We start from the raw sequence: 11,812 nt of genomic DNA, 5'->3' as shown, positions 1-11,812 counted from the left end.
TGTGTGCGTGGGTTTCCTCCGGGTGCTCCGGTTTCCTCCCACAGTCCAAAGACGTGCAGGTTAGGTGGATTGGCCATGCTAAATTGCCCTTGGTATCCAAAAAGGTTAAGAGGGGTTATTGGGGTAAGGGGATCGGGTTGAAGTGAGGGCTTAAGTGGGTCGGTGCAGACTCGATGGGCCGAATGGCCTCCTTCTGCACTGTATGTTCTATGTCTATGTCTAACATTCAAACTAGAATTGCCCCGGATATATTCTGCCTCACAATTATTTATTTTAGCTCTGTTCGGACATTTTTTAGAACAAATCTGACACTTTATTGAGAGTTGGCAAATAGCATTTGTTTTGGAATAAAGTTGGTGATGCTTTGAAATGGTTCTGCACTTTGGAGTCAACAAGTTCATGCCTGATTTCACAACTTCAAGATGCATGAGTAGGTGTGATTGACAGTCAGACAACTGTGTTACTGCACGATGCCCGAGGTCACTGATCACACCTGCCCGAGGTCACTGACCACACCTGCCCGAGGTCACTGACCACACCTGCCCGAGGTCACTGCACGATGCCCGAGGTCACTGACCACACCTGCCCGAGGTCACTGCACGATGCCCGAGGTCACTGCACGATGCCCGAGGTCACTGCACGATGCCCGAGGTCACTGCACGATGCCCGAGGTCACTGACCACACCTGCCCGAGGTCACTGCACGATGCCCGAGGTCACTGCACGATGCCCGAGGTCACTGCACGATGCCCGAGGTCACTGCACGATGCCCGAGGTCACTGCACGATGCCCGAGGTCACTGACCACACCTGCCCGAGGTCACTGCACGATGCCCGAGGTCACTGCACGATGCCCGAGGTCACTGCACGATGCCCGAGGTCACTGCACGATGCCCGAGGTCACTGACCACACCTGCCCGAGGTCACTGCACGATGCCCGAGGTCACTGCACGATGCCCGAGGTCACTGCACGATGCCCGAGGTCACTGCACGATGCCCGAGGTCACTGCACGATGCCCGAGGTCACTGACCACACCTGCCGGAGGTCACTGACCACACCTGCCGGAGGTCACTGACCACACCTGCCGGAGGTCACTGAACGATGCCCGAGGTCACTGACCACACCTGCCCGAGGTCACTGACCACACCTGCCCGAGGTCACTGACCACACCTGCCCGAGGTCACTGACCACACCTGCCGGAGGTCACTGACCACACCTGCCGGAGGTCACTGACCACACCTGGTTGAGGTCACTGACCAAACCACACCACAGTGTCAGTAACATCCACGAGCACAATGGACCTCACAGACCTACGGCAATAATTTAGTTTGTAAATGTTTTGTGGGTCCCCTCGTCACAGAGTATTACAGCAGCATAAGACCCTTCAGCCTATCAGGCCTGTGCCGGCCATCAAACCCTTTTCCAGATTTTGGCCTGTACCCTTGTCTGCTGCCACGTTTCAAGTTCTCGTCTCAATGCTCCGTATTTAGAAACTCTGTCAGGTTGGATTCAGATTTGAGATAATGCTGAAGTATTTCACATTTCAACAGCTTCCTTTGATTGCAATGTTATCCTTTTCTTACCCAAAAGGTCACCCCTACAATTAATGCACACAGACAGATGTCAGCTATATCTGTAAGCACTAGGTATAAAGACCACAGGAGACCCCGATATTCATGCCAACATCTCTGACCCTTTTATATTTGTGTTTCACCAAACATGCCAGGCTTAAACCCATCGTCTGTCCTGCACAAAATCTGTTTGAAAATAATTTTATGGAAAGTGTTGCGGAATTCTTCAATCTTGTAGGCGTAGATGATGGGATTCCCAACAGAGTTGGCGTGAGACAGGACGATGGCAGCATTCATAATATGTGAGTCCATGGTTTTGAAATACTGTGGATGAAAATGATTAATGCAGTTGAGGATGTGAAGTGGAAGCCAGCAGAAAGCGAAGAAGCCAACAATGATGGACAGTGATTTTGCGACTCTGACTTGATTCTGTAAATACGTCCGGGAAGTGTCAGAATTTACAGAGTTCAGCTCAATCTTTTGAAGCTGCATTCGAGCAACAATGAAGATTTTTACGTAGATGCCCAACATAATGAGCAGTGGGGTCAAGACGCAACCCAGAAAGTTGAAGTAAACCATATAGTTCATATTGACCACATTCAGAAAGAGGCATTTCACCAAGCAGTTCTGGAGGACAGAGTTATTCACCAAATGTGTGCAGTTCATCAGCACCTTGTTCCTCTGATTCCAGCCAAAAAATGGAGTCAAGCCAATCACAAAGGAAAGGATCCAGAAGATCATAATAATCAGCTTGACGCGTCTCCCAGTAATCAGGCCCTTGTATCTGTGTGAGTGAGAAAATACACCATCAGGACATAGATAATAACACCCATTGTCTGCAAGCAATTATTACCATTGGGAAATGTTACAGATTTTCCCAAGAATACTTTCTTTTTAATCTGCCATAAATGGAAAAGAGTGGGAATGAACTGAGTTGCCAAGGAGAACAAATTGATAAAATATTTTAATTCTTGTCAAATCCCAAACACGTGAAATGCAGGAATACATGAGATCAGATTTCACCAATCAGCCCATACCACCAAAAACAGAGGAGAATATCAACCGAGTGTTGAGTTCCTGATGAGCTTCACGAGATGGGGAGGCAATGGGATTGTCACTGAACCAATAATCCAGCAACCCGGGAAATATTCTGGAGTCCTGGGATTGAATCCCACCAGGAATCTGGAATTAAATGTCTAATGTTGACCATAAAATCATTGTCGATTGTCATAAAAAACCATCTGCTTCACTAATGTTCTTTAGAGAGGAAAACTTCTTTTTAATATAAATTTAGAGTACTCAATTATTTTTCCAATTAAGGGGCAATTTAGCGTGGCCAATCCACCTAGCCTGCACATCTTTGGGTTGTGGGGGTGAAACCCACGCAGACACGGGGAGAATGTGCAAACTCCACACGGACAGTGACCCAGAGCCGGGATCGAACCTGGGACCTCGGCGGCCTGAGGCAGCAGTGCTAACCACTGTGCTACACTGCCACGAGTTAACTTGTACTCGGAGAAGGAACCAAACTTCCTGAGCAACTCCAGAATCTCTTTCACATTGGAGAGAGGACCACAATGCACAACAACAAATCATCCTGATACAGGGACAAACTATCTCCCCCCCCCCCCCCCTCATTTACCAGCGGAGGTGGTAGAGGCGGGCACGAAAGCATCATTTAAGAGTCATCTAGACAGGTATATGAATGGGCGGGAACAGAGGGAAGTAGACCTTGGAAAATAGGAGACATGTTTAGATAAAGGATCTGGATCGGCGCAGGCTGGGAGGGCCGAAGGGCCTGTTCCTGTGCTGTAACTTTCTTTGTTCTCACTCTATCGCCCCCCTCGCTCTATCCCCCCTCCTCACTCTAACCCCCCCTCGCTCTATCCCCCTCCTCACTCTAACCCCTCCTCACTCTATCCCCCCTCCTCACTCTATCCCCCCTCCTCACTCTAACCCCCCCTCCTCACTCTAACCCCCCTCCTCGCTCTATCCCCCCCTCCTCACTCTAACCCCCCTCCTCACTCTAACCCCCCTCCTCACTCTAACCCCCCTCCTCGCTCTATCCCCCCTCCTCGCTCTATCCCCCTCCTCGCTCTATCCCCCCTCCTCGCTCTATCCCCCTCCTCGCTTTATCCCCCTCCTCGCTCTATCCCCCCTCCTCGCTCTATCCCCCCTCCTCACTCTATCCCCCCTCCTCACTCTAAACCCCCCTCGCTCTATCCCCCTCCTCGCTCTATCCCCTGTTCTTGAAAATACAGAAAAATGTGTCATTTGAAACATGGAAGTCTGGCAATATCTGGTTTGAGAGGGTACAGGGAAAGATCCCACAAAAGTTTCATAGCAGCTTCAAAGAGCAGGGTTGTAAAATGCAGATTCTTGCTCAGAAGCAGGCTAATCAAACACACAGGCTTCATGTGGTAAGCTAAAACAATGGCTCACACCTTCATGGAATGTAACTATCTCAGGAAGCATCTGAAAAAGCATGGATGAGAGTTTCAATTGCATTAAGTGACGAATGTTTAAAACAGGCAAGTCTTTCAAGTCATAACCAAGTTAAATTTTAGCATACAGCTAAAAGCAAAGTTTCACACCTTAATTGAAATAAACTCTCTTAGTAAACAGCTGGAAAGGATGGAAGATACTCAGTCAAATTTGGTGTCAATTTTAAAGTGTAAAATTCTATGAACATCAAACAATTAGAAGAAAATTCGAGACGACCTGTCTATGAGAACCATCATTTAAGTCAAAATCAAAGGCAAAGTTATGAGCTGGGGACAATTGGAAAATTAAACGATTTGAAATCACAGAATTAAAAGTAACACCTATTGAAACCAAAGCATTGTTTAATCAGATCTGAGAGGAGACGATATGCCCAAAATGAATAATTAGTTGTAGTAAGATGTTTACATCAAAGATACTTTTAACTATCAAAGTGAAACAAGCCCATTTACAATAAAGTCGTTAAAACTTAATAACTCTCAGAAAGAGAATATAAACCCAGGGAGCAGCAGCAAGAGGACAGAGGACAGGACAGAGGAAACAGCAACAGGAGAGAAGGGGAGGAGAACTCAGAGAGAGAGAGAGCTCGGTCATGGGAAAGACAAGGCAAGCAGCGAGTTTAAACAGTTATACATCTAAGGAAGGCTAGAATTTAAACAGGAGTCAGAGTCAGCTTAGAGATAGCTAGCAGAGCCAGCTCTCACAGCTCGGTGCATGGGAAGAACAGGACACAGCAACCGAGTTCACCAGCGAATACAACTCAAGAAGACCAGATTTTAAGATCGATTGCCAAGGTGGGCCTGAAGCAACCAGCCGAAACCAGAAGCAAGATCTTTTTTCCTTTCTGTAAAGAAAGTGTTTTGCAGCTTTTAAAAGAAAAAATATAATAAAAATAACTTAACCTGAAAAAGTGGTTATTAGCTTACTTCACTTCCTTAATAACGCAGGACCCAGGACATCAATGCTATTAAGGGGTAAGTAGGTAAAATTCTTCGGTGAAGGTATGGGTTATACCGGGGGATAACTTGAAAAGATAGTTTGACCTGAATAACACCCACAGAAGCCTGCACTGGAGTCAGGGAGTGAGAATCCCAGTTCACCATTTAGAATATCAGCCTTTGTTTGGTATAGGGGGAATTCTAAGAATAGTGGTGAGTTTTAACTTCACCCCCCTCCTCACTCTAACCCCCCCTCGCTCTATCCCCCCTCCTCACTCTATCGCCCCCCTCGCTCTATCCCCCCTCCTCACTCAAATCCCTCCTCACTCTATCCCCCCTCCTCACTCTATCCCCCTCCTCACTCTATCCCCCCTCCTCACTCTAACCCCCCCCTCGCTCTATCCCCCCTCCTCGCTCAATCCCCCCTCCTCACTCTAACCCCTCCTCACTCTATCCCCCCTCCTCACTCTAACCCCTCCTCACTCTATCCCCCCTCCTCACTCTATCCCCCCTCCTCACTCTAACCCCCCCTCGCTCTATCCCCCCTCCTCGCTCTATCCCCCCTCCTCACTCTAACCCCTCCTCACTCTATCCCCCTCCTCACTCTAACCCCCACTCCTCTCTCTATCCCCCCTCCTCACTCTATCCCCCCCTCACTCTATCCCCCCCTCACTCTATCCCCCTCCTCACTCTATCCCCCCTCCTCACTCTAACCCCCACTCCTCGCTCTATCCCCCCTCCTCACTCTATCCCCCCTCCTCGCTCTAACCCCCCCTCCTCGCTCTATCCCCCCTCCTCGCTCTATCCCCCCTCCTCGCTCTATCCCCCCTCCTCACTCTATACCCCCTCCTCACTCTATCCCCCTCCTCACTCTATACCCCCCTCCTCACTCTATACCCCCCTCCTCACTCTATCCCTCCCTCCTCACTCTATCCACCTCTTCGCTCTATCCCCCCCTCCTCACTATCTCCCCCTCCTCACTCTATCACCCCCTCCTCTCTCTATCACCCCCTCCTCGCTCTATCACCCCCTCCTCGCTCTAACCTCCCTCCTCTCTCTAACCTCCCTCCTCGCTCTAACCTCCCTCCTCGCTCTAACCTCCCTCCTCGCTCTAACCCCCCTCCTCGCTCTAACCTCCCTCCTCGCTCTATCCCCCCATCATTCTATCCCCCCCCCCCTCTCTGTCTCGGTACAGACACTCAGTGGGAACAGGGAGTCGGTACAGAGTCTCAGTGGGAACAGGGAGTCGGTACAGACACTCGGTGGGAGCAGGGAGTTGGTACAGACACACAGTGGGAGCAGGGAGTCGGTACAGACACTCAGTGGGAGCAGGGAGTCGGTACAGACACACAGTGGGAGCAGGGAGTCGGTACAGACACTCAGTGGGAGGAGGGAGTCAGTACAGACACACAGTGGGAGCAGGGAGTCGGTACAGACACTCCGTGAGTTGTCAGCACCGTGTGGCAGTGTGGCCGGCAGTAACCGTGTGGCCGGCAGTAACCGTGTGGCCGGCAGTAACCGTGTGGCAGTGTGGCCGGCAGTAACCGTGTGGCAGTGTGGCCGGCAGTAACCGTGTGGCAGTGTGGCCGGCAGTAACCGTGTGGCCGGCAGTAACCGTGTGGCAGTGTCGCCGGCAGTGACCGTGTGGCCGGCAGTAACCGTGTGGCAGTGTGGCCGGCAGTAACCGTGTGGCAGTGTGGCCGGCAGTAACCGTGTGGCAGTGTGGCCGGCAGTAACCGTGTGGCCGGCAGTAACCGTGTGGCAGTGTGGCCGGCAGTAACCGTGTGGCCGGCAGTAACCGTGTGGCAGTGTGGCCGGCAGTAACCGTGTGGCAGTGTAGCCGGCAGTAACCGTGTAGCCGGCAGTAACCGTGTGGCAGTGTAGCCGGCAGTAACCGTGTGGCAGTGTGGCCGGCAGTAACCGTGTGGCCGGCAGTAACCGTGTGGCAGTGTGGCCGGCAGTAACCGTGTGGCAGTGTGGCCGGCAGTAACCGTGTGGCTGGCAGTAACCGTGTGGCAGTGTGGCCGGCAGTAACCGTGTGGCAGTGTGGCCGGCAGTAACCGTGTGGCAGTGTGGCCGGCAGTAACCGTGTGGCAGTGTGGCCGGCAGTAACCGTGTGGCAGTGTGGCCGGCAGTAACCGTGTGGCAGTGTGGCCGGCAGTAACCGTGTGGCAGTGTGGCCGGCAGTAACCGTGTGGCAGTGTGGCCGGCAGTAACCGTGTGGCAGTGTGGCCGGCAGTAACCGTGTGGCAGTGTGGCTGGCAGTAACCGTGTGGCCGGCAGTAACCGTGTGGCAGTGTAGCCGGCAGTAACCGTGTGGCAGTGTGGCCGGCAGTAACCGTGTGGCAGTGTGGCCGGCAGTAACCGTGTGGCAGTGTAGCCGGCAGTAACCGTGTGGCAGTGTGGCCGGCAGTGACCGTGTGGCAGTGTGGCCGGCAGTAACCCTGTGGTCGGCAGTAACCGTGTGGCAGTGTGGCCGGCAGTAACCGTGTGGCAATGTGGCCGGCAGTAACCGTGTGGCAGTGTGGCCGGCAGTAACCGTGTGGCCGGCAGTAACCGTGTGGCAGTGTGGCCGGCAGTAACCGTGTGGCCGGCAGTAACCGTGTGGCAATGTGGCCGGCAGTAACCGTGTGGCAGTGTAGCCGGCAGTAACCGTGTGGCCGGCAGTAACCGTGTGGCTGGCAGTAACCGTGTGGCAGTGTGGCCGGCAGTAACCGTGTGGCAGTGTAGCCGGCAGTAACCGTGTGGCAGTGTGGCCGGCAGTAACCGTGTGGCAGTGTGGCCGGCAGTAACCGTGTGGCAGTGTAGCCGGCAGTAACCGTGTGGCAGTGTGGCCGGCAGTGACCGTGTGGCCGGCAGTAACCGTGTGGCAGTGTGGCCGGCAGTAACCGTGTGGCAGTGTGGCCGGCAGTAACCGTGTGGCCGGCAGTGACCGTGTGGCCGGCAGTAACCGTGTGGCAGTGTGGCCGGCAGTAACCGTGTGGCAGTGTGGCCGGCAGTAACCGTGTGGCAGTGTGGCCGGCAGTAACCGTGTGGCAGTGTGGCCGGCAGTAACCGTGTGGCAGTGTGGCCGGCAGTAACCGTGTGGCCGGCAGTAACCGTGTGGCAGTGTGGCCGGCAGTAACCGTGTGGCAGTGTAGCCGGCAGTAACCGTGTGGCAGTGTGGCCGGCAGTAACCGTGTGGCCGGCAGTGACCGTGTGGCAGTGTGGCCGGCAGTAACCGTGTGGCAGTGTGGCCGGCAGTAACCGTGTGGCAGTGTGGCCGGCAGTAACCGTGTGGCAGTGTGGCCGGCAGTAACCGTGTGGCAGTGTGGCCGGCAGTAACCGTGTGGCCGGCAGTAACCGTGTGGCAGTGTGGCCGGCAGTAACCGTGTGGCAGTGTGGCCGGCAGTAACCGTGTGGCAGTGTGGCCGGCAGTAACCGTGTGGCAGTGTAGCCGGCAGTAACCGTGTGGCAGTGTGGCCGGCAGTAACCGTGTGGCAGTGTGGCCGGCAGTAACCGTGTGGCAGTGTAGCCGGCAGTAACCGTGTGGCAGTGTAGCCGGCAGTAACCGTGTGGCCGGCAGTAACCGTGTGGCCGGCAGTAACCGCGTGGCAGTGTGGCCGGCAGTAACCGTGTGGCCGGCAGTAACCGTGTGGCAGTGTGGCCGGCAGTAACCGTGTGGCAGTGTGGCCGGCAGTAACCGTGTGGCAGTGTGGCCGGCAGTAACCGTGTGGCCGGCAGTAACCGTGTGGCCGGCAGTAACCGCGTGGCAGTGTGGCCGGCAGTAACCGTGTGGCCGGCAGTAACCGTGTGGCAGTGTGGCCGGCAGTAACTGTGTGGCAGTGTAGCCGGCAGTAACCGTGTGGCAGTGTGGCCGGCAGTAACCGTGTGGCCGGCAGTGACCGTGTGGCAGTGTGGCCGGCAGTAACCGTGTGGCAGTGTGGCCGGCAGTAACCGTGTGGCCGGCAGTAACCGTGTGGCAGTGTGGCCGGCAGTAACCGTGTGGCAGTGTGGCCGGCAGTAACCGTGTGGCAGTGTGGCCGGCAGTAACCGTGTGGCAGTGTAGCCGGCAGTAACCGTGTGGCAGTGTGGCCGGCAGTAACCGTGTGGCAGTGTGGCCGGCAGTAACCGTGTGGCCGGCAGTAACCGTGTGGCAGTGTGGCCGGCAGTAACCGTGTGGCAGTGTGGCCGGCAGTAACCGTGTGGCAGTGTGGCCGGCAGTAACCGTGTGGCAGTGTAGCCGGCAGTAACCGTGTGGCAGTGTGGCCGGCAGTAACCGTGTGGCAGTGTGGCCGGCAGTAACCGTGTGGCAGTGTAGCCGGCAGTAACCGTGTGGCAGTGTAGCCGGCAGTAACCGTGTGGCCGGCAGTAACCGTGTGGCCGGCAGTAACCGCGTGGCAGTGTGGCCGGCAGTAACCGTGTGGCCGGCAGTAACCGTGTGGCAGTGTGGCCGGCAGTAACCGTGTGGCAGTGTGGCCGGCAGTAACCGTGTGGCCGGCAGTAACCGTGTGGCCGGCAGTAACCGCGTGGCAGTGTGGCCGGCAGTAACCGTGTGGCCGGCAGTAACCGTGTGGCAGTGTGGCCGGCAGTAACTGTGTGGCAGTGTAGCCGGCAGTAACCGTGTGGCAGTGTGGCCGGCAGTAACCGTGTGGCCGGCAGTGACCGTGTGGCAGTGTGGCCGGCAGTAACCGTGTGGCAGTGTGGCCGGCAGTAACCGTGTGGCCGGCAGTAACCGTGTGGCAGTGTGGCCGGCAGTAACCGTGTGGCAGTGTGGCCGGCAGTAACCGTGTGGCAGTGTGGCCGGCAGTAACCGTGTGGCAGTGTAGCCGGCAGTAACCGTGTGGCAGTGTGGCCGGCAGTAACCGTGTGGCAGTGTGGCCGGCAGTAACCGTGTGGCCGGCAGTAACCGTGTGGCCGGCAGTAACCGCGTGGCAGTGTGGCCGGCAGTAACCGTGTGGCCGGCAGTAACCGTGTGGCAGTGTGGCCGGCAGTAACCGTGTGGCAGTGTGGCCGGCAGTAACCGTGTGGCAGTGTGGCCGGCAGTAACCGTGTGGCAGTGTGGCCGGCAGTAACCGTGTGGCCGGCAGTAACCGTGTGGCCGGCAGTAACCGCGTGGCAGTGTGGCCGGCAGTAACCGTGTGGCCGGCAGTAACCGTGTGGCAGTGTGGCCGGCAGTAACTGTGTGGCAGTGTAGCCGGCAGTAACCGTGTGGCAGTGTGGCCGGCAGTAACCGCGTGGCAGTGTGGCCGGCAGTAACCGTGTGGCCGGCAGTAACCGTGTGGCAGTGTGGCCGGCAGTAACCGTGTGGCAGTGTAGCCGGCAGTAACCGTGTGGCCGGCAGTAACTGTGTGGCAGTGTGGCCGGCAGTAACCGTGTGGCAGTGTGGCCGGCAGTAACCGTGTGGCCGGCAGTAACCGTGTGGCAGTGTGGCCGGCAGTAACCGTGTGGCAGTGTGGCCGGCAGTAACCGTGTGGCAGTGTGGCCGGCAGTAACCGTGTGGCCGGCAGTAACCGTGTGGCAGTGTGGCCGGCAGTAACCGTGTGGCAGTGTGGCCGGCAGTAACCGTGTGGCAGTGTGGCCGGCAGTAACCGTGTGGCAGTGTGGCCGGCAGTAACCGTGTGGCAGTGTGGCCGGTAGTAACCGTGTGGCAGTGTGGCCGGCAGTAACCGTGTGGCAGTGTGGCCGGCAGTAACCGTGTGGCAGTGTGGCCGGCAGTAACCGTGTGGCAGTGTGGCCGGCAGTAACCGTGTGGCAGTGTGGCCGGCAGTGACCGTGTGGCTGGCAGTAACCGTGTGGCAGTGTGGCCGGCAGTAACCGTGTGGCAGTGTGGCCGGCAGTAACCGTGTGGCAGTGTGGCCGGCAGTAACCGTGTGGCAGTGTGGCCGGCAGTAACCGTGTGGCCGGCAGTAACCGTGTGGCAGTGTGGCCGGCAGTAACCGTGTGGCAGTGTGGCCGGCAGTAACCGTGTGGCAGTGTGGCCGGCAGTAACCGTGTGGCAGTGTGGCCGGCAGTAACCGTGTGGCAGTGTAGCCGGCAGTAACCCCGACACAGAGTGGTTGAACATCTTCAATGTGAGCAGAACTTTTCTGGATAGACACATGAACAGAAGGTGTATAGAAGGATACAGGCGGTTGGTCTAGATCTGACACGTGATCGGCGCAGGCTTGGAGGGCCGAAGGGGCTGTCCCTGTATTGTTTGTTTTTAACAGCAGCCAGCAACCTGGTTATAAAACTCCACAGGGAATCGATCTGGACCCGGTGCCTTATCCGTCTGCAATAGATGAATACAGCTCAAAATCTGCTGCCTAATCGGGGCTTCCAGCTCCTGCCTTCTATCCCAAAAATCAACTCATCTAAAAATGGTACCATTGTCGATTCCTCCTCCGGGGGCTCAGACAGCCACAGCTAAAGGTCTCCACACCTCACTGACCTGGTCTGGGGCAGAAACCAGCTTCCCACCCGAGTGTCTGATCTGGACTATCTCCCGGGAGGCAGTCTCCTGCCTCAGTTGCTGAGTGAACAGGCCACTGGCCTGCTCCCCAGATTCATAAACACCCCCGTCGTGTGACGAAGCTGCTCTGCCTTCCCCCATTGAGGCGCAGAAGCCGTCCCTCACCGCACCCCCTCACCGCACCCACCTCCCCCACCCCCACCACATCCCTCCACCACGCCCCTCACCGCACCCCTCCACACCCATCGCACACTGCGGCCAGTGGCCAGTGATCAACACTGCAGCCAGTGAACAGCACTGCAGCCAGTGGCCAGTGATCAACACCGCAGCCAGTGGCCAGTGATCAACACTGCAGCCAGTGGTCAACAG

General features: G+C 56.1%; 1 protein-coding gene across 1 annotated transcript; it reads right to left on the bottom strand.

The window, feature by feature from the left end:
• Nucleotides 1–1,672: 1,672 nt before the first annotated feature.
• On the bottom strand, nt 1,673–11,584 carry LOC119974365 (adenosine receptor A2b-like). Its single transcript, XM_038813136.1, has 3 exons — nt 11,423–11,584; nt 11,008–11,078; nt 1,673–2,354 (listed from the first exon to the last, which is right to left on the bottom strand). The coding sequence occupies exons 1-3, from the start codon at nt 11,582–11,584 to the stop codon at nt 1,697–1,699; spliced, it is 891 nt and encodes a 296-aa protein (XP_038669064.1). The 3' UTR covers nt 1,673–1,696.
• Between the last annotated feature and the right edge of the window lie 228 nt (nt 11,585–11,812).

This window comes from Scyliorhinus canicula, chromosome 12, assembly GCF_902713615.1.
Source record: "Scyliorhinus canicula chromosome 12, sScyCan1.1, whole genome shotgun sequence".
NCBI lineage: Eukaryota > Metazoa > Chordata > Chondrichthyes > Carcharhiniformes > Scyliorhinidae > Scyliorhinus > Scyliorhinus canicula.
This window is presented reverse-complemented; position numbering and strand designations above follow the sequence as displayed.